Source organism: Mobula birostris, chromosome 28 (genome assembly GCF_030028105.1).
Source record: "Mobula birostris isolate sMobBir1 chromosome 28, sMobBir1.hap1, whole genome shotgun sequence".
In the NCBI taxonomy this organism is placed as follows: domain Eukaryota; kingdom Metazoa; phylum Chordata; class Chondrichthyes; order Myliobatiformes; family Myliobatidae; genus Mobula; species Mobula birostris.
In genome coordinates this window covers 5217448-5244997 of record NC_092397.1, presented here as the reverse complement: position 1 = coordinate 5244997, position 27550 = coordinate 5217448, and the positions used below count along the sequence as shown (strand labels likewise).

General features: G+C 53.8%; 2 protein-coding genes across 4 annotated transcripts in view; one reads left to right on the top strand and one right to left on the bottom strand.

The window, feature by feature from the left end:
- rnaseh2c (ribonuclease H2, subunit C) overlaps positions 1-27550 on the bottom strand; it is a 515876-nt gene that overhangs the window by 87080 nt on the left and 401246 nt on the right. The gene's annotated exons all lie outside the window — the stretch shown is intronic.
- Positions 1-27550, top strand: part of rab1ba (zRAB1B, member RAS oncogene family a) — a 44410-nt gene that overhangs the window by 4459 nt on the left and 12401 nt on the right. For both annotated transcript variants that reach the window (XM_072245991.1, XM_072245990.1), the window contains exon 2: positions 12024-12096. In XM_072245991.1, coding sequence (XP_072102092.1) covers positions 12024-12096 — 73 coding nt within the window. The remainder of the gene's footprint in view (positions 1-12023; positions 12097-27550) is intronic.

Genomic DNA, 27550 nt, shown 5'->3' with positions numbered 1-27550 from the left:
GGTAAGGAGGAAATTTTTTTAGCCAGAGAGTAGTGAATCTGTGGGGTACTCTGCCACAAACTGCGGTATACTTCAGATGGAAGTTGATGGTTTCCTGATCGGTCAGGGCAGCAAAGGATATGGCGAGAAGGCAGGTGTATGGGGTTGAGTGGGATCTGGGATTGTCCGTGATGGAATGGCAGAGCAGACTCGATGGGCAGAATGGCCTAATTCTGCTCCTTTGTTTTTATGGTCCTTACGCCGCCTTTTTGAGGCATTGCCTTTTGAAGATGCCCTCGATGGTGGGGGGAGCTGGAGCCCATGTAGGAGCTGGCTGAGTTTGCAAATTTCTGCAGCTTTTTTCCGATCCGGTGATCCCACCGTACCAGCCGGTATGTCAAGACCTCCAGGGGGACGTCAACACCTTGGAGAAAGGGTACAAAGGACATTCTTTGGAATGAAGGACTCTGGTGATTATGTCTGTTGATATTGTTCCTACTGGGACAGAGGCCGCCAACAGCAGCTCACCAGACTCCTTTGTCCTGGGCCAGTAGAAGGTTGATTGGCCCTGTGGCTTTGTAAATGTAACTTTGCTGGATCAAATAACGGCAGCACAAAAAGATCGTTACTTATCCTCCCTTCTTCGAGCTCAGCCGGCGAGTGAACTTGGACCCGACATCAGGGAGAGACCCTTTCTCATCTCCCTGGCAGTTCTGCAAGTTCACTGCCTGATGTCAGAATTGTCAGAAGTTATAAGGCCACCGATACAAAAGAACAATCAGTTTGATAACCATTCCGGCCAAGTCAATGGACTATTGATACAGAGAACAATCAGTTTGATAGACACTCCAGCCACCTTAGTTAAAGAAAGGAATGTTCTACCTGGTTCGCTGGAGCCACAACTTAATGACAAAGATAAGAACATCTGTCAAATTTGTGCTTTAATTAAGAAAGGAATGTTCCGTCTAATTTCCATCAGGTACTGCTTTCTGTCAAAATCAAAAGGTGTGAAAAGCCCAGAGACATCTGATGTAGATCTGGGTGAACTTTAACCCTTATCTCGCTCCAAAGAAAGCAGCTGTGAGACATTATTCACACACACTGCAGTCACAGGCATAGTCAGTATTTAATCCATTGTTTACAGGAATCTTGAGAATCCCCCATTCCCTTAAACTTCATCAACTTCTGCTTTCACCACACAACTTGCAAAGATCCTCCTTCTCCCAGGGATGAGATCTTTGGAGCTCCTGTTGGTGTTTCTGTAGCTGGGATGGGGTTGCTAGCCCCAGTGCCCAACCCGCCTCCTTCTGCAGATCCATCCATGGCGGATGTGTGGCTCAGACTTAGTTGCTTTTTTTTAGGTTCATAGTGACGGTTTTTGGGACGGAGTGGGTAGTTGGGGTTTAGAGACAGGGATGAGGGGCAGTGAGGAGTCGGGGATGGGAACCTGTGTTCAGAGCCGGGGGTAGAATGCTCCGCAGTCGAACGTTAGCAGTCTCAGAGATCGAGACGACAGGTGCTGAAGGGACCAGCAATCCCCAGGTCGGCAGATGCCGAGTCAGAGGTCCTTACGAGTGGGAGTCACGGTGGCCGGTGACTCCCAGGCCACCAGGTTAGGTGGTCCATGCGAGTCTGGAAGTCGAGACCCGCACTGCTCCGTGTTCATCTATCCTGGAGGTCGGGTTGGTCAGTCAAGTCTCGAAGGTCGAACCTGTAACTGACAAGCCCAGAGGTCGGCAAAGTCCGGAGGGCAGCGCTGAACCGGCGAATCCGAAGGTAGAACGACCAAAAGATCAGACTGAATTCGTCAAGTCTGGAGGTAGAGCCCTGGCGGTTGAGTCTGAGTGACCGGGGCCAAGGACTGGAGGCCTGGAGGCGGCCAGTTGTGGGGTAGGGGGTTGTCTATGTGTGTGAGGGGGGTGGGGTCATGAGACAGTGGGAAAGGGGATTGTTTTGCTGTTGTCTGGTTTTGTTGCTTGTGTTGTTCTGAATCCAGTGGGATTGGTACGTTGGCGCTGGAATGGGTGGCAACATTTGCAGCTGCACCCTCCAGTGTTAATGCAAATGACGCATTTCTCTCCCGCCATAAAATCATCGGAAATGGTATTTGATAGTCTGGGACTGCTGGGCCTGTTTTCCTTGAAGCAGAGAAAGTTAGGGAGGGAACGTATTAAAGTATTCAAAAGCAGAAAGTGGCACACAGACATTGAACATAGGAAATAGGAGCAGGAGTCGGCCGTCTGGCCCGTCGAGCCTGCTCCACCACTCAGTAAGATCATGGCTGATCTGGCCATGGACTCATCTCCACCTACTTCCCCTTTCCCCATAACCCTTCATTCCCCCACTACGCAAAACTCTATCCAACCTTGTCTTAAATATATCTACTGAGGTAGCCTCCACTGCTTCCCTGGGCAGAGAATTCCATAGTTTCACCACTCTCTGGGAAAAACAGTTCCTCCTCATCTCCGTCCTAAATCTACTCCCCAGAATCTTGAGGCTGTGTCCCCTGGTTCTAGTCTCACCTACCAGTGGAAACAACTTTCCTGCCTCTATCTTATCTATCCCTTTCATAAATTTATGTTTCTATGACATCCCCTCTCATTCTTCTGAATTCCAGTGAGTATTAATCTCTCCTCATAGGCGAACCCCCTCATCTCCTGAATCGACCTGGTGAGCCTCCTCTGCACCGTCTCCAAAGCCGGTATATCCTTCCTCAAGTAAGGAGACCAGAAGCGCACACAGTACTCCAGTACTTGTGCCTTATCACTGTCTCAGGTGTAAAGAGTGCCGAAGAGGTTCACCCAGTGCTGCCCCAGGTGATAGGGTATGAGCTGTAAGGAGAGGTTTTAACAAACTAACCAAGAACAGAAAAGCCAACAAAGACCAGATGACAGCACCCAGCCCATCACAGGTACAGCCCTCCTCACCAAGCGCATGTCTACAAGGAGTGCAGACACGGGAAAGCAACGTCTTATCATCAAGGATAGCCACCATCCGGCCGTTATGTTTCATAACTTCAAAACATTAAATTAGTTCAAGGAAACAGGGGCATCCGAGAAATGCGGGTGTAACTTTGGGCCTACTTTAAGCATGGGCCTCTTTCTGTGCTGTGCTTTTCTATGATTCTGTACTGAGTTAGTGTTCATGGGTTCCATGTCCATTCAGAAATCAGCTGACAGAGGGGAAGAAGCTGTTCCTGAATCACTGAGTGTGTGTATTCGAGTTTCTGTACCTTCTCCCTGATGGTGGCAGTGAGAAGAGGACATGTCCTGGGTGATGGGTGGGGGGGGTTGTTAATGATGGACACAGTCTTTTTTGAGAGTGGAAGTGTCAAACAATAAAGGCTGTGCTTTAAGGTTGGGGAGAGGGTGGGTATTTTAAAGGCCACTTGAGGGTAGGATTTTTTTTACGCAGAGAGGAGTAGGTGTCTGGAATGGGTTGCTGGGGTTAGCAGTGGAAGCAGGCAGTTTGCTGGAGGTACAGACACAAAATGCTGGAGGAACTCAGCAAGTCAGGGGAGTAAAGAGTCGATGTCAAAGAGCCGAGAGCCTTGATCAGAACTGGAGATGAAAGGGGTAGATGTTTGGTGGAGTTTGAGGCTTTTACAGAGATGTATGCAAATTGAAGGATACCCATTTAGTAAAACAGCATCAAGATAGGCACAACATTGTGGGCCGAATGGCCTGCACTGTTCCATGTGCCAGGGTACAGTGAAAAACATTTGGTCTGCTACCGTACATACAGATTGTTTCAAAACATCAGTACGTCGATGTAGATTAGATCAGATTAGAGAAGATTGGTATCTCGAGTTGGCTGCTTGTTTGTAGGGCTGTTTGCCAAGCCTGGAGGTTAGGTTGTAAGCGTTTTGTCACCAGTCGAGGTGACATCGTCAGCGCGCAATGGAGTGTTGTTTCTGCTGGATGCTCGCATTTGTATTAGAATCAGGTTTGTTGTGAAGTTTGTCGTCTTTGTGGCAGCAGTACAATGCAATACATGATAAATATAGAAAAAAACTGAATTGCAGTAATTATATGTGTATTAAATAAATGAGTTAAAATCAATAGTGCAAGAACAGAAATAAAAAGTAGTGAGGTTGTGTTCACGGGTTCAGTGTCCATTCAGAAATCTGATGGCAGAGGGGAAGAAGCTGTTCCTGAATCACTGAGTGTCAAAGGCTTCTGTACCTCCTCCCTGGTGGTAGCAATGAGACGGGGACAAGTCCTGGGTGATGGGGGTCCTTAATGATGGACGCCGCCTTCCTGAGGCGTCGCTCCTTGACGACATTGTACTGGCCAACCGCAGCTGAGTGATATCCGCTAGCCCGTATCCCTATTTATCAGTGGTTGTGAGTGTTAGTTCCTTGTGTGTCTGTGGCTCACCCCTCAGCCCTGATACCTCAGACCCATAGGTTTGAAAATTGTATTTAGCTCATTATGGTTGTTAATAGAATCTTCTGTTGAGAACTAGGCTTCTAAGAATTCTCTTGATTGCTTGTTTTGTGCTTCTGCTAGGATCTTTGTAGTTTCCCAGACGAACTTCTGTTCTTCTTGGTCTTCATGTACTGAGTGACAGGATCATGTCTTCTTACGGCTAGCTGATGTGCACGTAGTCTCGTTGATAATCTTCTCCCCGTCCGTCCTACAGAGCATTTGGGGCAGTCTCCACTTTGTATTTGGTAAATTACAGTGGTGCTAGAAAGTGTTTGTGAACCCTTAAGTGAATGAACACGTGTAATTTGTTTTGTGTTATTTATTTCATTGGGTTCTCTTTGTCTAGTTTTAGGACTTGCGTGAAGATCTGATCACATTTTAGGCCATATTTATGCAGAAATAGAGAAAATTCTACAGGGTTCACAAACTTCCTAACAGCACTGTACTTTTGTTCTCCACGTGGGCTGTTGGACCTTTAGGACTCAATGTGAGCATTCTGATGGTGGTTCTGGGTTTGTGTGCTACCATTATTCTGTGTGGTTGGAGCAGTCTTGCTGTTATTTTGTAAATATTCCTGATGGTGTGGTAGGGTTAGCCTCTTTCTTGTCTGTTCAGCAGAAATCAAAAGGTTGTTTGGTTTCAAACAGTGAACTTTGGATAGCCATTGCGTGAGAATACATCGAAAAGGAGATTTTCTTCTTTCTACTTGAGTGTGAATACTTTGAAAATCACCTTCTTGAGTCAGACCAGTGGCTTACATAGCCTCAGCATTGCATCCTTGTTCTTTATATTCTCGTCTTCTTGACAGGGTTTCTTTGGGAAACCACAGCTTGGGGGGGGGGGAGGGAAGAGAATTTGGCAGGGCGGGGAGCCCCCAGAAGCTCGAATTTGCTCGTGGACTCTGGGTGGAGGTTTGATGACTGAAGCTGCGATGTGGCCAGTGACTCACTGAATTTGAGACGGAGATCTATGCTGTGTCACTCTGCCCTGCCTCTCGACCTGCCTTTCATTTCCCTTTGAAAGAATTGGCTGAAGAGCCTGTACCTGTGCTGCAGAAATCAGTGTCTCTAACCATTGCCAAGTAACACCCTCTGCTCTCAAATGTCAACCCAGCCATGCCCCGCAGCCAGAGTCGCCCTTGCCTTGGTCTAGTAGGTCAGAAGTGAGAAACCTAGAGATTCAGATTAATTAATTAATTACATGAAACCATAAGACATAGGAGCAGAATGAGGCCATTCGGCCCATTTGGTCTGTTCTGCCAGTTCCATCGTCTTCTTGGGTCCTTAATTCCCACTGGAGCACAGGCCATCGATGACCTCCCCTCTCCATCGTATGATGAAGTCATTGGCTTGGCTAGAGTTCATCGGTGTTTCTGTAACCCATTGTGTCCACTGTAGAGGGGATTGGCCTGGACAGTTCCTCCTGTTGGCTGGCCTTGCACGGTTCCACCTCTCACAATGGGGACATGGGGCTGGATTTGAGAGGCCTCTCATCTCATCACGGCCGATTCATTATCCTATTCGACCCCGTTCCCCTGCCAAATGCAACATCTGTGTCAACGGCCAACACCCGCAGATGTGCTGGGGGCAGCCCGCGAGTGTAGCGTATCCACAGTGCTCGGCAGGACGACACAAGCATACCAACGGTAGCAAAAGGGGGCCCCTTTCCCACCCCCTCACACACACGTGGACAGCTCCCCAACCCCGCGACAGGACACCTCCAGGCCTCCGACCTCCAGTCCCTGGCCCCAGACTCGAGGATAAGAGAGGACTAGAAGGTAATAGGTGAAGCCAAGTAGGTAGGGAAGGTATAGGGCTGGAGATGGAAGAATCTGATAGGAGAGGAGAATGGACCATAGGAGAGAGTGAAGGAGGAGGGACCTGGAGGAGGTTATAGGTAGGTGAGAAGAGGAGCAAGAGTAGGCCACTCAGCTCATGAATCCTATCCTGCCACACAAGACGATCTGGCTAATCTGCCCCAGGCCTCACCTTCTTGCATTACCCAAATCCCCGACACTTCGGTAAAATTATCCAACCCTTCTTTAACTTCCTCTGGTAATTGGTCTCCAGTCATAAAAGTCGTTTACTGTGGGAATGGGTCTCTGGCCTCTATATCCTCCCCCCCACCACATACAACTGGGAGCAGCCGGTAAGTGTTGCCATGCTTCCAGCACCAACATAGCATACCCACAACTTACTAACTCCAAACCACACATCTTTCTGGAACATAGGAGGAAACCGGAACACCCAGAGGAAACCCACAACGAGGGTGTACAGACAGCGGCAGGAATCACACCATTCTGGTTGGGTTTCCCCCGGGCGCTGCAGTTTCCTCCCACATTCCTACAGCATTGTTCGCTATGTGCCATGTGGTTTGACTTGGGCGATCCTGGTCTTTCCAGGACCATGATTGTTCTCGGCAAATTTTTCTACAGAAGCGGTCTGCCATTGCCTTCTTCTGGGCAGTGTCTTTACAAGACCGGTGATCCCAGCCATTATCAATACTCTTCAGAGATTGTCTGCCTGGTGTCAGTGGACACATAACTGGGACTTGTGATATGCACCGGCTGCTCCCGTGGCTTCACGTGACCCTGATCGGTGGTGGGGAGGTGCTAAGCAGGTGCTAGACCTCGCCCAAGGGTGACCGGCAGGATAGCGGAGGGAAGGAGCACCTTACACCTCCTTTGGTAGAGACGTATCTCCACACTGCCACCGTACAGCATGCTGACTGATAGACTGATCTGGGGTGCTGTGTTGGTTGGGGTCGACCATGGATGTTGTGCCTAATCGCAATGCAATCCAGGGCAGTACGATACGGAGGGCACGCTGTTGCCCATGTAGCAAGCCCCCACCCCCCAACGCAACTGAAGAATCTAAAGGATCAGCGGGCACTGGTACTGTTTGGCATTAGCGGCGTCATATGTGTTTCTAGTGAGCATTGAACTCACTGCCGTAGGGACTTCCAGCTCCGGATTTTTCCCTCAGGGTTTACTCCCGAAGCCTCCCCCGTGAGTGGGTATAGCTGCAAGGCAGTGAATGCTTCGGATCAGAGTATTCCTTCTCCTAGATGAGCTGCCGATTGAGCCCCGTCTGCCCGAAGTGACCGGTTTTAAGGCGCCAGTAACCCGCCTTTTCTCCTGACAGTAGAAACTGTTCCACCGGGCTTAGTAGCTAAGCCGTACGTGAAGGCCAGGAGCTGGACTTGGATGTCAGAGGCGATTTGAGGTGCATGCCAGTGGGAGCTTGTCCCATCACTCCTGCCTACAACAACCTTAAGGAACCATAAACCACCGGTAAATTGTTCCTGGAGGTGTGGATGGATGGTAGAGTGTGGATTGAATTGATGGTAATTGTGGGGGGAGGGGGCGGGGGGGTAGAATAAATCACTTGGGTAACGTACAGCTCGCGGTACTGGGCTCCTCAAGCCTTCCCCACCATTCAGTCTGATTGATGCTGATCCATGCTGTGCTCCCTCGAATCACAATCAGCATTATTGTCACTGACATTTATTTATTCGTCTGTCTGTCCGTTTGTTCGTTGAGATACAGAGTGGAAAAGGCCCTTCTTGGCCATTCGAGCCATGCGGCCTAGCAACCCCCGATTTAACCTTAGCCAATTTACAGTGGCCAATTAACGGACCAACCGGTACGTCTTTGGACTGTGAGAGGAAACGGGAAGAACGTACAAACTCCTTACACACTGTGGTGGGTCTTGAAATTTATTGCTTTACAGCGCCAGTGGCCCGGTTTCTGTTCCCGCCGCTGTCTGCGAGGAGTTTGGATATTCTCTTCCTGTGACTGTGTGGGTTTCCTCCCGGTGCTCTGGTTTCCTCCCACAGTCCGAAGGCGTATGGGTTAGTAGGTTAATTGGTCACATGGGTGTAATCGGTTTACCATGTTGTATCTCTAAATAAAATGATAAAATAAGTTTAGTGCAAGTATAACAAATTATTGTATTATAATAAAGTATGTATAAAAGAGCAGTAGTGAGGTAATGTTCATGGACTGTTCAGAAATCTAATGCAGAGGGGAAGAAACTTTGAGTTTTCAGGTCGTATACCTCTTCCCTGATGGTAGTAATGAGGAGAACTCATGTCCTGGGTCTGGTGACTGATTGAAGTTACCAGAGAGACAGTAAAGCTGTTGATTATAGAAGTATTTATTCAGCACAACAAGTAGGCATCATTTTTGGAGACATTCTCGGTAGAAGCTCCCTGACCCAACATTATATCACATTTTATATGTCATAGACCAATGGTAACAACAGGACAATTTCTATGGTTACAGTGCATTCATGATGCTTCTTTTGAGTCACATTTGATTTTCAAACATCTAGATCTTCACATCAAAACACGCAAAATGTGTGTTAATCACCACTGTCTGTGAGCTACATTCATGCATATGCAAACATCTCAGGTCAATGGGGTGTTTATTGCATTCATGCATATGCAGACATTTCAGGTCAATTGGGTGTTTATTGCATTCATGCATATGCAGACATTTCAGGTCAAAGTGATCCTGCAGCTCCAGGAAGACCATTGTTCTGAACTGCATTTAAAATTCAGTCTATAATCCACATTCCGATCTGAAGACTGGTTGCTGTTGAGATTAATATTTGCTCCATTCCTTATCTTGGGAATCTGCTCTAACGCTTGGATGGAGAAGGTCTATGATGGGTGCTGCCTTCTTGAGGCACCATCTTTTGAAGGTGTCCTTGAGGGTGGGGAGACCAGTGCTTGTGATGGAGCTGGCTGGGTCAACAAAGGGTGCCACAGTAGCATAGAGGTTAGCGCGATGCTGTTACAGCTCGGGGCATTGGAGTTCAGAGTTCAATTCTGGCGTCCTCTGTAAGAAAGTTTATACGTTCTTCCTGTGAGTGCATGGGTTTTCTTTCAGGTGCTCTGGTTTCCTCTCACAGTCCAAAGACGTACGGTTAGTAGGCTAATCGGTTATCGTAAGTCGTAGTAGGCGGGTTGCTGGGAAGTGGGCTGGAAGAGCCTGTTTCTGCTGTATCTCTAAATAAATAAATATAATTTCTGTAATCTCTTATTTCCTGTGCAACAGCCCCTCCTTACCAGATTATCTCCACAATAAATATATCCAGTCTCCAACAGCCCAGGAGGCAGAGAGTTTCAGAGAGAAGCATTTTCTGGACTCCTCAGTTTTAAATGACCGTCCCCATACTTTGTAACTCGGTTCTCTTGCCCGTGACTCTCCTACTGGTGAAGTATCTCAGCATCTACTCTGTCCTAGTGCAGCAGTCCGTGAAGGCTAACTTGCAGGTGGAGTCGATAGCAAGGAAGGAAAATGCACTGTTAGTGTTTATCCAGGCTATGCCCTCATCCTGCTGCTATGGTCAGGCAGGAGGTACCACCAGCTTCAGGAATAGTTATTACCCTACAACCATTAGGCTTTGCCTGTGGTGGACTGGGCCATATCCACAACTTTCCCTGTATTTTGAGGAAATGCAGCCAACACCTTATATTCCAACTAGATGGCATGATCATCGATTACTCACACCTACAGTAATATCTCCCCTTCCCCGAATCTCTTTTTTCCCAGTTCCTTTTCTGGCTCCCCTCTCTCTCCTCCTCCTCATCTGCCCATCACCTCCCTCCGGTTCCCCTCATCTTTCCATTTCTCCCATGGTCCACTCTCCTCTCCTATGAGATTCCTTCTTCTTTAACCCTTTACCTCTTCCACCTGTCACATCTCAGCTTCTCTAACTTCATATCCACCCACCCACCTCCCCCATCACCTGGTCTCACCTATCACTTTCCACCTGATCTCACCTATCACTTTCCAGCTCCCCCTTCCTCACCTTTATATTCTGGCTTCTGCCCCCTTCCTTTCCAGTCCTGGTGAAGGATCTTGGCAACTGATAAACGTCAACTGTTTATCCCCCTCCATAGGTGCTCCATGACCTGCTGAGTTCTTCCAGCATTGTGTGTGTGTGTGTGTGTGTGTGTGTGTTGCTCTGGATTTCCAGCATCGGCATAACCTCTTATGTTAATGACAGATGTAGTTGGTGTTCACCACAGTGGAGTCCACCAGTTCCCAAATGCGACTGATTGCCCAGCCATCTGTGGCAATTAATTAGTCATATTTAGTAGTTATATTTATTTATATTAGATTTAAAAATTTTAATTGTGTAAAATTTGGTCTCGCTAATAACCTGATTTAACACACTCGACCAATCGGAATAGAGGGTGATAAAAATTCCACCAATCACCGACTAGCTATCCAGGCCTTCACAATCGGGATGAGATCATGTTTCAGACACTGTTAGGCTGTCTATAAATGTAAATCTCAGGCCTCCCTGTGCATATACACGATGGGCCGAATGACTTTCTTTTATTAGTCAAGACCATGGAACATAGGATCAGAAATAGGCCATTTGGCCCATCGAGTCTGCTCCATCATGGCTAATTTTTCAACCCACTCAACCCCATTCTTCCTGTAACTATTGGTGCCAATAGACAATAGGTGCAGGAGTAGGCCATTCGGCCCTTCAAGCCAGCACCGCCATCCACAGCCTTCTGGGGCAGAGCATTCCACATATCCACCACTCTCTGGGTGAAAAAGTTTTTCCTCAACTCCGCTCTAAATGGCCTACCCCTTATTCTTAAACTGTGGCCTCTGGTTCTGAACTCACCCATCAGCGGGAACATGCTTCCTGCCTCCAGCGTGTCCAATCCCTTAATAATCTTATATGTTATCTGACTTGATCCTGACTTATCAAGAGCCTATCAAACTCTCGTTTAAACACCCTCCATGGCCGTCTGTGACAATGAATTCCACAGATTCACCAGCCTCTGGCTGAGATACAGAAGCCAAAGTTTGATAGATGTTCAGGTGTTAAAGGATGCGGGAAAAGTGCAGGAATGTATGAATGATGATTGCCTTATTATTTTATGTTACTTCCCCACCCCCACCCCAACCTGTCCGTCCATCCCTCCCTCCCTCTGTGAATCCTCCAGCCCCTGCACTCTCCCTCTTTCTGAAACCCTCCATTCTGCACTCTCCTCCAAGTCCCTACTTCCCGCTGTGATCTTTACACCTATATATTAAACTCACATCCATACTCTCTGCTGTCGGCAGCCACGACCAGGTCCCAAACCCTGGAATCTGCTCCGAAATCTTTCAGCCTCTCCCTTTCCAATGAGTTCACCCATTCTCGTTGACCAAGCTGTTGGTTCCCCCCCCCCCCCGTGAAATCACTCCTCCCCTGCAACTGGCTGTCATTTTGCCCCAACGCTCATTGATGTGAAACTATTCATGAGGCTGCATGTGAGTTCTAATCCTGGAGGGATGGTTTAAGCTTTCAAGAAATGCGGGGCGTGGTGGATTCAGGCAGGTGTGGGTAAAAGAGAAAAACTCTGGTGGCGGGAGGAGAGTCAGGAAGATCTTGGACACTCAACTCCAGGCAGTCTCTTTTACCGAATACCTACTCTTTCCCCTCTCCCCAGCTTCTTCCCCTTTCCTTTCCAGCCCCGATGAAGGGTCTCGACCTGAAACGTCATCATTTCCGTAGATGCTGCCTGACCTGCTGAGTTCCTCCTACGTTTTCTGTGGGTTGCTCCCGTTTAACTCTTCCCTCTGATCTTTCCTTGCAGTGACTATCTGTTCAAGTTGCTGCTGATCGGAGACTCTGGGGTCGGGAAATCTTGTCTGCTGCTTCGGTTCGCTGTGAGTATCGCTCGAGCACACTTCCTGTTCTGTGGCTTTACGTTACTGGGGTACACACTCCCGGGGTCAGACACAGAGTGAAGCTCCCTCCACACTGTCCCATCACACACTCCCGGGGTCAGACACAGAGTGAAGCTCCCTCCACACCGTCCCATCACACACTCCCGGGGTCAGACACAGAGTGAAGCTCCCTCCACACTGTCCCATCACACACTCCCGGGGTCAGACACAGAGTGAAGCTCCCTCTACACTGTCCCATCACACACTCCTGGGTTCAGACACAGAGTGAAGCTCCCTCTACACTGTCCCATCACACACTCCCGGGGTCAGACACAGACTGAAGCTCCCTCCGCACCATCCCATCACACACTCCCGGGGTCAGACACAGAGTGAAGCTCCCTCCACACTGTCCCATCACACACTCCCGGGGTCAGACACAGAGTGAAGCTCCCTCCGCACCATCCCATCACACACTCCCGGGGTCAGACACAGAGTGAAGCTCTCTCCGCACCATCCCATCACACACTCCCAGGGTCAGACACAGAGTGAAGCTCCCTCCGCACCGTCCCATCACACACTCCCGGGGTCAGACACAGAGTGAAGCTCCCTCCACACCGTCCCATCACACACTCCCGGGGTCAGACACAGAGTGAAGCTCCCTCCACACTGTCCCATCACACACTCCCGGGGTCAGACACAGAGTGAAGCTCCCTCCACACCGTCCCATCACACACTCCCGGGGTCAGACACAGAGTGAAGCTCTCTCCGCACCATCCCATCACACACTCCCGGGGTCAGACACAGAGTGAAGCTCCCTCCGCACCGTCCCATCACACACTCCCGGGGTCAGACACAGAGTGAAACTCCCTCCACACCGTCCCATCACACACTCCCGGGGTCAGACACAGAGTGAAGCTCCCTCCACACTGTCCCATCACACACTCCCGGGGTCAGACACAGAGTGAAGCTCCCTCCACACCGTCCCATCACACACTCCCGGGGTCAGACACAGAGTGAAGCTCTCTCCGCACCATCCCATCACACACTCCCGGGGTCAGACACAGAGTGAAGCTCCCTCCACACCGTCCCATCACACACTCCCGGGGTCAGACACAGAGTGAATCTCCCTCTACACCATCCCATCACGCACTCCCAGGGTCAGACACACAGTGAAGCTCCCTCTACACCATCCCATCACACACTCCCGGGGTCAGACACAGAGTGAATCTCCCTCCACACCATCCCATCACACACTCCCGGGGACAGACACAGAGTGAAGCTCCCTCTACACCGTCCCATCACACACTCCCGGGGTCAGACACAGAGTGAAGCTCCCTCTACACCGTCCCATCACACACTCCCGGGGTCAGACACAGAGTGAAACTCCCTCTACACCGTCCCATCACACACTCCCGGGGTCAGACACAGAGTGAAGCTCCCTCTACACCGTCCCATCACACACTCCCGGGGTCAGACACAGAGTGAAGCTCCCTCTACACCGTCCCATCACACACTCCCGGGGTCAGACACAGAGTGAAACTCCCTCTACACCGTCCCATCACACACTCCCGGGGTCAGACACAGAGTGAAGCTCCCTCTACACCGTCCCATCACACACTCCCGGGGTCAGACACAGAGTGAAGCTCCCTCCACACTGTCCCATCACACACTCCCGGGGTCAGACACAGAGTGAAGCTCCCTCCACACCGTCCCATCACACACTCCCGGGGTCAGACACAGAGTGAAGCTCCCTCCACACTGTCCCATCACACACTCCCGGGGTCAGACACAGAGTGAAGCTCCCTCCACACCGTCCCATCACACACTCCCGGGGTCAGACACAGAGTGAAGCTCCCTCCACACTGTCCCATCACACACTCCCGGGGTCAGACACAGAGTGAAGCTCCCTCCACACCGTCCCATCACACACTCCCGGGGTCAGACACAGAGTGAAGCTCCCTCCACACCGTCCCATCACACACTCCCAGGTTCAGACACAGAGTGAAGCTCCCTCCACACCGTCCCATCACACACTCCCGGGGTGAGACACAGAGTGAAGCTCCCTCCACACCGTCCCATCACACACTCCTGGGGTCAGACACAGAGTGAAGCTCCCTCCACACCGTCCCATCACACACTCCCAGGTTCAGACACAGAGTGAAGCTCCCTCCACACCGTCCCATCACACACTCCCGGGGTGAGACACAGAGTGAAGCTCCCTCCACACCGTCCCATCACACACTCCTGGGGTCAGACACAGAGTGAAGCTCCCTCCACACCGTCCCATCACACACTCCCGGGGTCAGACACAGAGTGAAGCTCCCTCTACACCGTCCCATCACACACTCCCGGGGTCAGACACAGAGTGAAGCTCCCTCCACACCGTCCCATCACACACTCCCGGGTTCAGACACAGAGTGAAGCTCCCTCCACACCGTCCCATCACACACTCCCGGTGTCAGACACAGAGTGAAGCTCCCTCCACACCGTCCCATCACACACTCCCGGGGTCAGACACAGAGTGAAGCTCCCTCTACACTGTCCCATCACACACTCCCGGGGTCAGACACAGAGTGAAACTCCCTCTACACCGTCCCATCACACACTCCCGGGTTCAGACACAGAGTGAAGCTCCCTCCACACCGTCCCATCACACACTCCCGGTGTCAGACACAGAGTGAAGCTCCCTCCACACCGTCCCATCACACACTCCCGGGGTCAGACACAGAGTGAAGCTCCCTCTACACTGTCCCATCACACACTCCCGGGGTCAGACACAGAGTGAAACTCCCTCTACACCGTCCCATCACACACTCCCGGGGTCAGACACAGAGTGAATCTCCCTCCACACCGTCCCATCACACACTCCCGGGGTCAGACACAGAGTGAAACTCCCTCTACACCGTCCCATCACACACTCCCGGGGTCAGACACAGAGTGAAGCTCCCTCTACACTGTCCCATCACACACTCCCGGGGTCAGACACAGAGTGAAGCTCCCTCTACACTGTCCCATCACACACTCCCGGGGTCAGACACAGAGTGAAACTCCCTCTACACCGTCCCATCACACACTCCCGGGGTCAGACACAGAGTGAAGCTCCCTCCACACCGTCCCATCACACACTCCCGGGGTCAGACACAGAGTGAAGCTCCCTCTACACCGTCCCATCACACACTCCCGGGGTCAGACACAGAGTGAAACTCCCTCTACACCGTCCCATCACACACTCCCGGGGTCAGACACAGAGTGAAGCTCCCTCTACACTGTCCCATCACACACTCCCGGGGTCAGACACAGAGTGAAGCTCCCTCCACACCGTCCCATCACACACTCCCGGGGTCAGACACAGAGTGAAGCTCCCTCCACACCGTCCCATCACACACTCCCGGGGTCAGACACAGAGTGAAGCTCCCTCTACACCGTCCCATCACACACTCCCGGGGTCAGACACAGAGTGAAGCTCCCTCTACACCGTCCCATCACACACTCCCGGGGTCAGACACAGAGTGAAGCTCCCTCTGCACCGTCCCATCACACACTCCCGGGGTCAGACACAGAGTGAAACTCCCTCTACACCGTCCCATCACACACTCCCGGGGTCAGACACAGAGTGAAGCTCCCTCCACACCGTCCCATCACACACTCCCGGGGTCAGACACAGAGTGAATCTCCCTCCACACCGTCCCATCACACACTCCCGGGGTCAGACACAGAGTGAAACTCCCTCTACACTGTCCCATCACACACTCCCGGGGTCAGACACAGAGTGAAGCTCCCTCTGCACCGTCCCATCACACACTCCCGGGGTCAGACACAGAGTGAAACTCCCTCTACACCGTCCCATCACACACTCCCGGGGTCAGACACAGAGTGAAGCTCCCTCTACACCGTCCCATCACACACTCCCGGGGTCAGACACAGAGTGAAGCTCCCTCCACACCGTCCCATCACACACTCCCGGGGTCAGACACAGAGTGAAGCTCCCTCTACACCGTCCCATCACACACTCCCGGGGTCAGACACAGAGTGAAGCTCCCTCTACACTGTCCCATCACACACTCCCGGGGTCAGACACAGAGTGAAGCTCCCTCCACACCGTCCCATCACACACTCCCAGGGTCAGACACAGAGTGAAACTCCCTCTACACCATCCCATCACACACTCCCGGGGGTCAGACACAGAGTGAAGCTCCCTCTACACCATCCCATCACACACTCCCGGGGTCAGACACAGAGTGAAGCTCCCTCTACACCGTCCCATCACACACTCCCGGGGTCAGACACAGAGTGAAGCTCCCTCCACACCGTCCCATCACACACTCCCGGGGTCAGACACAGAGTGAAGCTCCCTCTACACCGTCCCATCACACACTCCCGGGGTCAGACACAGAGTGAAGCTCCCTCTACCCCGTCCCATCACACACTCCCGGGGTCAGACACAGAGTGAAGCTCCCTCCACACTGTCCCATCACACACTCCCGGGGTCAGACACAGAGTGAAACTCCCTCCACACCGTCCCATCACACACTCCCGGGGTCAGACACAGAGTGAAGCTCCCTCTACACCGTCCCATCACACACTCCCGGGGTCAGACACAGAGTGAAGCTCCCTCTACCCCGTCCCATCACACACTCCCGGGGTCAGACACAGAGTGAAGCTCCCTCTACACCGTCCCATCACACACTCCCGGGGTCAGACACAGAGTGAAGCTCCCTCCACACCGTCCCATCACACACTCCCGGGGTCAGACACAGAGTGAAGCTCCCTCCACACCGTCCCATCACACACTCCCGGGGTCAGACACAGAGTGAAGCTCCCTCTACCCCGTCCCATCACACACTCCCGGGGTCAGACACAGAGTGAAGCTCCCTCTACACTGTCCCATCACACACTCCCGGGGTCAGACACAGAGTGAAGCTCCCTCCACACCGTCCCATCACACACTCCCGGGGTCAGACACAGAGTGAAGCTCCCTCCACACCGTCCCATCACACACTCCCGGGGTCAGACACAGAGTGAAGCTCCCTCCACACCGTCCCATCACACACTCCCGGGGTCAGACACAGAGTGAAACTCCCTCTACACCGTCCCATCACACACTCCCGGGGTCAGACACAGAGTGAAACTCCCTCTACACCGTCCCATCACACACTCCCGGGGTCAGACACAGAGTGAAACTCCCTCTACACCGTCCCATCACACACTCCCGGGGTCAGACACAGAGTGAATCTCCCTCCACACTGTCCCATCACACACTCCCGGGGTCAGACACAGAGTGAAGCTCCCTCCACACTGTCCCATCACACACTCCCGGGGTCAGACACAGAGTGAAGCTCCCTCCACACCGTCCCATCACACACTCCCGGGGTCAGACACAGAGTGAAACTCCCTCTACACCGTCCCATCACACACTCCCGGGGTCAGACACAGAGTGAAACTCCCTCTACACCGTCCCATCACACACTCCCGGGGTCAGACACAGAGTGAAACTCCCTCTACACCGTCCCATCACACACTCCCGGGGTCAGACACAGAGTGAAACTCCCTCTACACCGTCCCATCACACACTCCCGGGGTCAGACACAGAGTGAATCTCCCTCCACACCGTCCCATCACACACTCCCGGGGTCAGACACAGAGTGAAACTCCCTCTACACCGTCCCATCACACACTCCCGGGGTCAGACACAGAGTGAATCTCCCTCCACACCGTCCCATCACACACTCCCGGGGTCAGACACAGAGTGAAGCTCCCTCTACACCGTCCCATCACACACTCCCGGGGTCAGACACAGAGTGAAGCTCCCTCTACACTGTCCCATCACACACTCCCGGGGTCAGACACAGAGTGAAGCTCCCTCTACACCGTCCCATCACACACTCCCGGGGTCAGACACAGAGTGAAGCTCCCTCCACACCGTCCCATCACACACTCCCGGGGTCAGACACAGAGTGAAGCTCCCTCTACACTGTCCCATCACACACTCCCGGGGTCAGACACAGAGTGAAGCTCCCTCCACACCGTCCCATCACACACTCCCGGGGTCAGACACAGAGTGAAGCTCCCTCTACACTGTCCCATCACACACTCCCGGGGTCAGACACAGAGTGAAGCTCCCTCCACACCGTCCCATCACACACTCCCAGGGTCAGACACAGAGTGAAACTCCCTCTACACCATCCCATCACACACTCCCGGGGGTCAGACACAGAGTGAAGCTCCCTCTACACCATCCCATCACACACTCCCGGGGTCAGACACAGAGTGAAGCTCCCTCTACACCGTCCCATCACACACTCCCGGGGTCAGACACAGAGTGAAGCTCCCTCTACACCGTCCCATCACACACGCCCGGGGTCAGACACAGAGTGAAGCTCCCTCCACACCGTCCCATCACACACTCCCGGGGTCAGACACAGAGTGAAGCTCCCTCTACACCGTCCCATCACACACTCCCGGGGTCAGACACAGAGTGAAGCTCCCTCTACCCCGTCCCATCACACACTCCCGGGGTCAGACACAGAGTGAAGCTCCCTCCACACTGTCCCATCACACACTCCCGGGGTCAGACACAGAGTGAAACTCCCTCCACACCGTCCCATCACACACTCCCGGGGTCAGACACAGAGTGAAGCTCCCTCTACACCGTCCCATCACACACTCCCGGGGTCAGACACAGAGTGAAGCTCCCTCTACCCCGTCCCATCACACACTCCCGGGGTCAGACACAGAGTGAAGCTCCCTCTACACTGTCCCATCACACACTCCCGGGGTCAGACACAGAGTGAAGCTCCCTCCACACCGTCCCATCACACACTCCCGGGGTCAGACACAGAGTGAAGCTCCCTCCACACCGTCCCATCACACACTCCCGGGGTCAGACACAGAGTGAAGCTCCCTCTACCCCGTCCCATCACACACTCCCGGGGTCAGACACAGAGTGAAGCTCCCTCTACACTGTCCCATCACACACTCCCGGGGTCAGACACAGAGTGAAGCTCCCTCCACACCGTCCCATCACACACTCCCGGGGTCAGACACAGAGTGAAGCTCCCTCCACACCGTCCCATCACACACTCCCGGGGTCAGACACAGAGTGAAGCTCCCTCCACACCGTCCCATCACACACTCCCGGGGTCAGACACAGAGTGAAACTCCCTCTACACCGTCCCATCACACACTCCCGGGGTCAGACACAGAGTGAAACTCCCTCTACACCGTCCCATCACACACTCCCGGGGTCAGACACAGAGTGAAACTCCCTCTACACCGTCCCATCACACACTCCCGGGGTCAGACACAGAGTGAATCTCCCTCCACACTGTCCCATCACACACTCCCGGGGTCAGACACAGAGTGAAGCTCCCTCCACACTGTCCCATCACACACTCCCGGGGTCAGACACAGAGTGAAGCTCCCTCCACACCGTCCCATCACACACTCCCGGGGTCAGACACAGAGTGAAACTCCCTCTACACCGTCCCATCACACACTCCCGGGGTCAGACACAGAGTGAAACTCCCTCTACACCGTCCCATCACACACTCCCGGGGTCAGACACAGAGTGAAACTCCCTCTACACCGTCCCATCACACACTCCCGGGGTCAGACACAGAGTGAAACTCCCTCTACACCGTCCCATCACACACTCCCGGGGTCAGACACAGAGTGAATCTCCCTCCACACCGTCCCATCACACACTCCCGGGGTCAGACACAGAGTGAAACTCCCTCTACACCGTCCCATCACACACTCCCGGGGTCAGACACAGAGTGAATCTCCCTCCGCACCGTCCCATCACACACTCCCGGGGTCAGACACAGAGTGAAGCTCCCTCCGCACCGTCCCATCACACACTCCCGGGGTCAGACACAGAGTGAAGCTCCCTCTACACCGTCCCATCACACACTCCCGGGGTCAGACACAGAGTGAAGCTCCCTCCACATCGTCCTATCACACACTCCCGGGGTCAGACACAGAGTGAAGCTCCCTCCACACCGTCCCATCACACACTCCCGGGGTCAGACACAGAGTGAAGCTCCCTCTACACCGTCCCATCACACACTCCCGGGGTCAGACACAGAGTGAAGCTCCCTCTACACCGTCCCATCACACACTCCCGGGGTCAGACACAGAGTGAAGCTCCCTCCACACCGTCCCATCACACACTCTCGGGGTCAGACGCAGAGTGAATCTCCCTCCACACCGTCCCATCACACACTCCAGGGGTCAGACACAGAGTGAAGCTCCCTCCGCACCGTCCCATCACACACTCCAGGGGTCAGACACAGAGTGAAGCTCCCTCTGCACCGTCACATCACACACTCCCGGGGTCAGACATGGAGTGAAGCTCCCTCCACATTGTCCCATCACACACTCCCGGGGTCAGACACAGAGTGAAACTCCCTCTACACCCTCCCATCACACACTCCCGGGGTCAGACACAGAGTGAAACTCCCTCCACACCGTCCCATCACACACTCCCGGGTCAGACACAGATTGAAGCTCCCTCCACATTGTCCCATCACACACTCCCAGGGTCAGACACAGAGAGGAGCTGTGCTGACTGAGCTGGGAGAAATCGAGGCAAAACTACTGGATAAAGTTCGTGGAATACTTTGGAGGTGGCTCTAAAAGTCTCTTGAGCAATCGAGTGAGTGACGGCGCTGGTGAAGAAACTCGGTGTGCAGTTTTACTGCCGGTTTGGGCTGGGTTTGTTGGCGGCTGCTAACTGCATAGCTCCCAGCTGCGGCCGCTGGCAACTCGCCAGGAAGCCGGTTCGCTCCAAAACCGGAGGCAAACGCCGTCGTTCCCCCCCATTGACAGCGGGGTAACGTTCCTCCTCCATTGTTTTTCCTGATTTTCGTCCGGTGTTGGTGCCGAAGCATCTGGAAGGACGTTTCGGCCTCTCCCGGCCTGGGTCTCTGCAAGTCCGACGGAGCTTTTCCTGGCGTCGAGCCAGCGAGGAACTGTCGACTGCAAACTTTCCCGGCCAGTTATTCGACTCGTTCCAGGACTTCTAACCGGCACCGCTGTAGGATTCTCGGACTGGAAAGAGCGCCAGCATGCCGGACCGGTCTCCAGGGAGTCGCGGGCTTTCGGGGAGTTACGCAAGGGCGGCTGCCTCCCCGGCCTCGGACAACGCCCTTTTTCGGTCGGTGAAGGTGGAACGTGGGGTGCAATGTATTTTGCGCCCTGGAATGACACTAGAAAAGTGTACGGAGGCAATGGAGGACCTTGTTGGGAAAGGTGGTATTCTGGCCACCGAGAAGGAGTTTGGAAAGGCGGTGTTTTATCTGGTGAATGAAGAGCTAGTGCACCGGGCCCTAAGCAGGGGAGTCACGGTAGACAACATCTTTTTACCTATGGAGCTGGTGACGGCCCCCACGCAACGTATCGTGCTTGGGCATGTTAAGCCTTTCATTCCAAATGAGGACTTGCTACCCCCACTGGCCCGTTTAGGGCAAGTAAGGTCGGAGATCACTGCCATCCGACACAAATTTAAGAGACGCACCCTCCGCACCGTAATCTCTTTCCGGCGTCAGGTATTCATGCAGCTGGAAAGGGAGGACGATGTTGAGGGCCGGTTTACTGTCCGGCATGAGGGAGTGGATTATCAGGTGTACTGGAGCTCCGAGCGCCCGCGGTGCCATGCGTGCAGGGGGGTGGGGCACTTTCGGAGGGACTGTCCTGCCGGCCGGAACCCGAGGGAGCCCATTTCGGGCACCAGTGCCCCAGCTACCTCTGCCCCTGATCCTACTCCTGCACGTGCATCTGCGCCTGCATCTGACCCTGCCCCCGCCCGTAATCCTGCCCCAGCCCCTCACCCTGCCCCTGCCCCTACCCCTACCTCTACTCCTACGGTTGGGTCGGTCCCTGCTCCTCTCCCTGTGGTTCGGGTGGGGGACGGGGTGGAGTCTGTGCGGAGTAAGAAGGCAAAGGGGAAATCCAAACACAGTAAGAAGCGGGCCTTTGAGGCTGCAGAGCTCACGCCCATTTCGCCTGAAGTGGAGCGTGGGGCTCGGGGAGGTGCGCTAGCAGACGGGGCGATGGAAACAGAGAGCGCCGCCCCATCGGTGAAGCCTGCACCTGTGTGCTCCTCCGGTGTGAAGAGGAGAAGGGAACGTTCCCGCAAGAGGGCAGGGGATGTAGATGCGGAGGAGTCCCAGGAAGGGGTGGGAATCCGGGTAGGGGTTGGTTCTAAACCTGAGTCCCCAGATGTAGCCACCAGTCCTGGGGAAGATGGTGTGGTTGTGCAAATAGCTTGTGATAGCCCTGTTTGCACCAATGAGGCAGCCCTGGAGGCCTCCACCCAGGACCTACAAGTCAGCGCCTCTCTGGAGGCCAGTGTACCGAATAATGTAAGAGGAGACGAGACAAAGCGCTCTCATTCTCAGCACCAGGCTGCTTGTGAATCCCTTGGACCAAAGGTGCCGGGTTCCCCTCTATGCCTGCCCCCTGGGGAGGGCGTTTTTCTGTGCACGTCGACCCCAGCAATTAATGACTTGCAGGGAGTCCCTGGGGATTGTCCCTCCACTGTCGCAAATGTGGATGAGGCTGATGCGACGGTGGAGCGGGCAGGTAAGAGCGAGGTGCCCGCTGCGCGGTATGGGTCACAAGCGCAGCCATCTTTTGGAACATGCGGGGAGGCCGATGGGGATTCTGTCTGCAGTGACGGGTTGGAGGGGGACTCTTTCGATAGTGAAATAATGGACATCCTCACCCCTCCTGAGAAGTCCCCATTGATACCTGTAGAGGAAATTAAGCATTTTATTCTTACCTCTGAGGGTGCCAAGCACCGGCCTCAACTAGCCTCGCTACGCTGGCCCAGCATGCCGAGGCTGGTGAGGTCCCTGCGAGTCATCCTCGGACGAAAGGGAAAGGGAAAGAGGAATGCGGTGGCGGGGAACGACAGACGGCAACTAAAATCCTTCCTAGATGACCTAGTAAGGGACATTAGAGGGAGAAGCAGCCTCGCTCCTACGGGGGATGGTGGGTCACAGGGTGTCGCTGGTACCGCTCGAGCCCGGAAGGCAAAAAGTAACCTTGCTTTCTTTCCGGACAGTGTGGTGGAGGGCGCCTCCGCTCTCACCGAAATGGGCACAGCTGCTGAGACCTAGTGTGCTCCCGACATGAAGCTTACCATAGCTAGTCTCAATGTAAACGGCAGCAGGGGTCCTCTTCGCAGGCATAACAATCTCTCAGCCCTCAGGGATGGGCGGTATACGGTGAGTTTCCTGCAGGAAACCCATACCATCCCTGGGGACGAGTCTGCTTGGCTCCTGGAGTGGCGGGGCGGGGTCTACATGAGTCACCTCAGCTCCATTTCTAGCGGGGTGGCGATCCTGTTGGCCCCGACCTTCCAGCCAGTAATTGAAAGAGTCCAGGACGTTGTGCCCGGCCGTCTGCTCCACCTGGTTGTGCGCCTGGATGGCGTACCATTGCATTTTATCAATGTGTATGCTCCCAGGCGCGGTGTGATGCAGACGCGCCTATTCTGCCAGCTGTCCACCCTGCTGAGCTCCATCGATCCTGGGGATTGCGTCATCCTCGGGGGAGATTTCAATTGTACCCTCGAGGGGGAGGACCGTTCGGGCCTCCAACGCGACCCAGCATCGGCAAAAAAGTTAAAGGAGCTAGTCGGCTCCTTTGACTTGGTGGACAGCTGGCGGAATCTTCACCCCAACTCTAGCGCCTTCTCGAGAAGGTCTAGAGAAGGAGGTTCCAGGATAGACCGCATTTACATCTCTCGGGCCTACGTCTCCCGCGTGTCGGCGTCCTCCATGCAGCCGGTGTCGTGCTCGGATCATCACCTTGTGTGGATGGAATTTATTCCACTACACCCTCGGGTGGGATCCGGGTATTGGCATTTTAACAACCGGCTGCTGGAGGACAGCCGATTCCGGGATTCGTTCCGAGCTTTCTGGGTCTCCTGGAAGGAGAGGCGAAGAGATTTCTGCTCCCTACGGCTATGGTGGGATGTGGGCAAAGCCCACATCCGGTTTTTATGTCGGGAGTACACTAGGGGGTCGACAAAGAGGCGGAGCTCTGAGGTTGAGCGGCTTGAGAGAGCGTTGCTTGACCTGGAGTCCCGCCTCGGTCCGACCGCTGGAGACCAACAGCTGTGGCAGGAATACCAGGAGAAGAAGGACGCACTAAGGAACCTGCAGCTTCAGCAGTCCCGAGGTGCGTACGTGAGGTCACGGATCCAAATGCTGCAGGATTTGGACCGTGGCTCACCCTTCTTCTACTCGTTGGAAAGGTGGCGGGGAGTTCAAAAGCAGCTAGTGGAGCTGCTGGCTGCCGATGGCTCCTCCATCACGGACCCTGATGGAATTAACAACGAGGTCCGTTCATTCTATCGGTCCTTATTCTCGCCTGATCCGTCAAATGCGGAGGCGTGTAATGAGGTCTGGGAGGATTTGCCGAAGGTCAGCCCAGAGGACGCAGTGCGTCTGGATGCCCCCCTGACTCGGGAGGAACTGTCCACTGCCCTTCGGCAACTCCGGAGGGGCAAGTCCCCTGGTTTGGATGGACTGAGTGTTGAGTTTTATCAGGCTTTTTGGGATGTCCTGGGGGATGATTACAGCCTTGTCCTAGGGGAGAGCCTAGCCACTGGAGAAATGCCCCTCTCATGGCGGAGAGCTGTTGTGGTCCTACTGCCCAAGAAGGGAGACCTCCGCCTGCTAAAGAACTGGCGGCCGGTCTCCCTCTTGTGCGTGGACTACAAGATCTTCGCCCGGGCAATGGCCAACCGTCTGGGTTCGGTAATTGGACAGGTGGTCCATCCTGACCAATCTTATACAGTCCCGGGCCGCTCCATCCAGGACAATGTCCACCTAGTACGGGACCTGATCCACCTACTCCAGGAGACTGGGACCCCGGCAGCGTTTCTTTCTCTTGACCAGGAGAAGGCTTTTGACCGGGTGGACCACAGTTTCCTGGTGGGCACCCTGCAGGCTTTTGGGCTCGGACCACACTTTGTGGCCCGAGTTCGGCTCCTGTACTCTGCCGCAGAGTGCCTAGTTAAAATTAATGGATCATTGACAGGACCTATCCACTTCCGAAGAGGAGTGCGTCAAGGGTGCCCCATGTCCGGTCAACTGTATGCGATCTGTGTCGAGCCATTCCTCGGCCTTCTTCGGCGAAGGCTGACAGGTCTGGTTCTGCGCGAACCGGACATGGGGGTCGTCCTCTCGGCCTACGCCGATGACGTACTCCTCATGATGACAGACCCCTGTGACCTGCGGAGGATGCGCGAGTGCCAAGATGTTTTCTCGGCGGCATCCTCCGCCAGGATCAACTGGGCGAAATGTTCCGGACTCTTAGTAGGCCAGTGGCAGGTGGACTCCCTGCCGGAGGAGATGAGAGCTTTTGAGTGGAGCACCAGACGTCTTCTCTATCTGGGAGTCTACCTGAGTCCTTCTGGGGAGACCTGGCTGGCGAACTGGCAGGACCTGGAGACAAAGGTCATGGCCCGGCTAGGGCGCTGGTCAGGCCTTCTCAGGGTGCTTTCCTATCGAGGCAGGGTGGTGGTCATAAACCAGCTGGTGGCCTCCATGTTGTGGTACCGGATGGTCACCTTGGCCCCCCCTGCCCCTTTTGTCGCAAGAATGCAGAGGAAGCTAGTGGACTTCTTCTGGGGAAACAGGAAGCACTGGGTCTCTGCAGCGGTTCTGAGTCTCCCAGAAGGAGAGGGCGGACAGTCGCTGGTGTGTGTACGCACACGACTGGCGGCTCTCCGCCTCAGGACGCTGCAGAGATTCCTGTACGCCGAGCACCCTCCCAGGTGGCACGTGTTGGCGACTTTCTTCCTCCGGAGGGGCTGCTGTCTTGCCGAAGATATGCAGCTACCACCGGCGGGCGTCAGCCGTGCTGCTTTGCAGAGGCTGCCCGGCTTCTATCAGGACCTACTGAGAGTCTGGAACATGGTTGCCTCAGGCCGGGAATCCCCTCCTCTGGCAGAGGGCGGGGTCCTGGCCGACCCTTGCCCTGTCTCAACGGATGTCAGTGCGGCTCAGGTGTGTGGAACGACTCGGGCTGAGCTGCTCGTCGGGCCCAGGCCCCGCAGCCTTACCCGAGAGACGAATCCACACAACTTGAGCCGTCTTTCATCAACACCCACAATCCCATTTAGGGATGCAGGCAGGAGGTACCTTTATGGGCTGCTGCTCCACACCCTCCACTTCCTAGCATTTGTCCACCGTCCCGACACGCCATGGCGGTCGGTCTTTCCACCTGGAGGTGAGGGGGGTCCCCAGTGGAAGTCCCTCTACAAGGGAGTCCTTCCCATGCACCTTGGGGATCTCGGCTGGAGGGTGCTGCATAAAGCGGTGCCCTGCAATAAGTTCTTTAGTTTGTACACGGATCTCCCAGCCGCGTGTCACTTCTGCGGGCTGGAGGAGACCGTGTACCATATGTACGTGGAGTGTGTGAGGCTGCAGCCCCTTTTCGCGTATTTGCGTGGGCTGCTTCTCGCCTTCTGGTTGCATTTCAGTCCCACCCTATTCATATATGGTCATCCAGTAAGGAGGGGGGCACAGAGGGATGAGGATGTCCTTGTCAACTTGCTCCTGGGGCTGGCGAAAATTGCCATCCGTGGCTCCTGGAAAAGGGTGGCAGGAGGTTCTCCCCGGGCGGACTGCCTGGCTATGTTTAGGGGGTATGTTCGAGCCCGGGTGAACATTGAAAAGGAATACGCACAGTCCACGGCGACCGTCGAGATGTTCCGGGACCGTTGGGCTCCGCGGGGTGTAAATGCCATCATTGACGAGGATGGCAATATATTGGTTTAACATGTATTGTCTGTTTGTAGTGTAGTAAATGTGTTATTCACTGGGTTTGTAAATATTGTATGGCACCGACATTTGTCATAAAGAATTTTGAAAAAAAAAAAAAAAAAAAAGGGTCAGACACAGAGTGAAGCTCCCTCTACACCGTCCCTTCACACACTCCCGGGGTCAGACACAGAGTGAAGCTCCCTCTACACCATCCCATCACAGACTTCCAGAGCGGGGGCTGTGGGGTTTATGTTCAATTGAAAATCTTCTGCATGACATTATTAAAGGAAAAACAAACAGATGCTGTCTGTCCCAAGCCGTTAATTAGAGATGATGTAATTCAGCTTTGTTCATTTTAGCATGTGAATTGTGTGACTTTCCTGGTTATGAAATCTGGGGCTTTCCCTCTGGAGTGAAGGAGGATGTGAGATGATTTGACAGAGGTGTACAAGATGATAGGAAGCACAGATCAAGTGGACGGCCAGAGACTTTTTCCTCAGACTAATCTGAGGGGCATAATATTAAGGTGATTGGAGGAAAGTGTAGGAGGGTGTCAGAGGTAGGCTTTCTACATAGAGAGTGGTGGGTGTGTGGAACATGCTGTCAGGGACGGTAATAGAGGCCTCCCAACAGGATCCTTTGTCGGAGGGTTTGGAGGCTCGCGTGCCTCA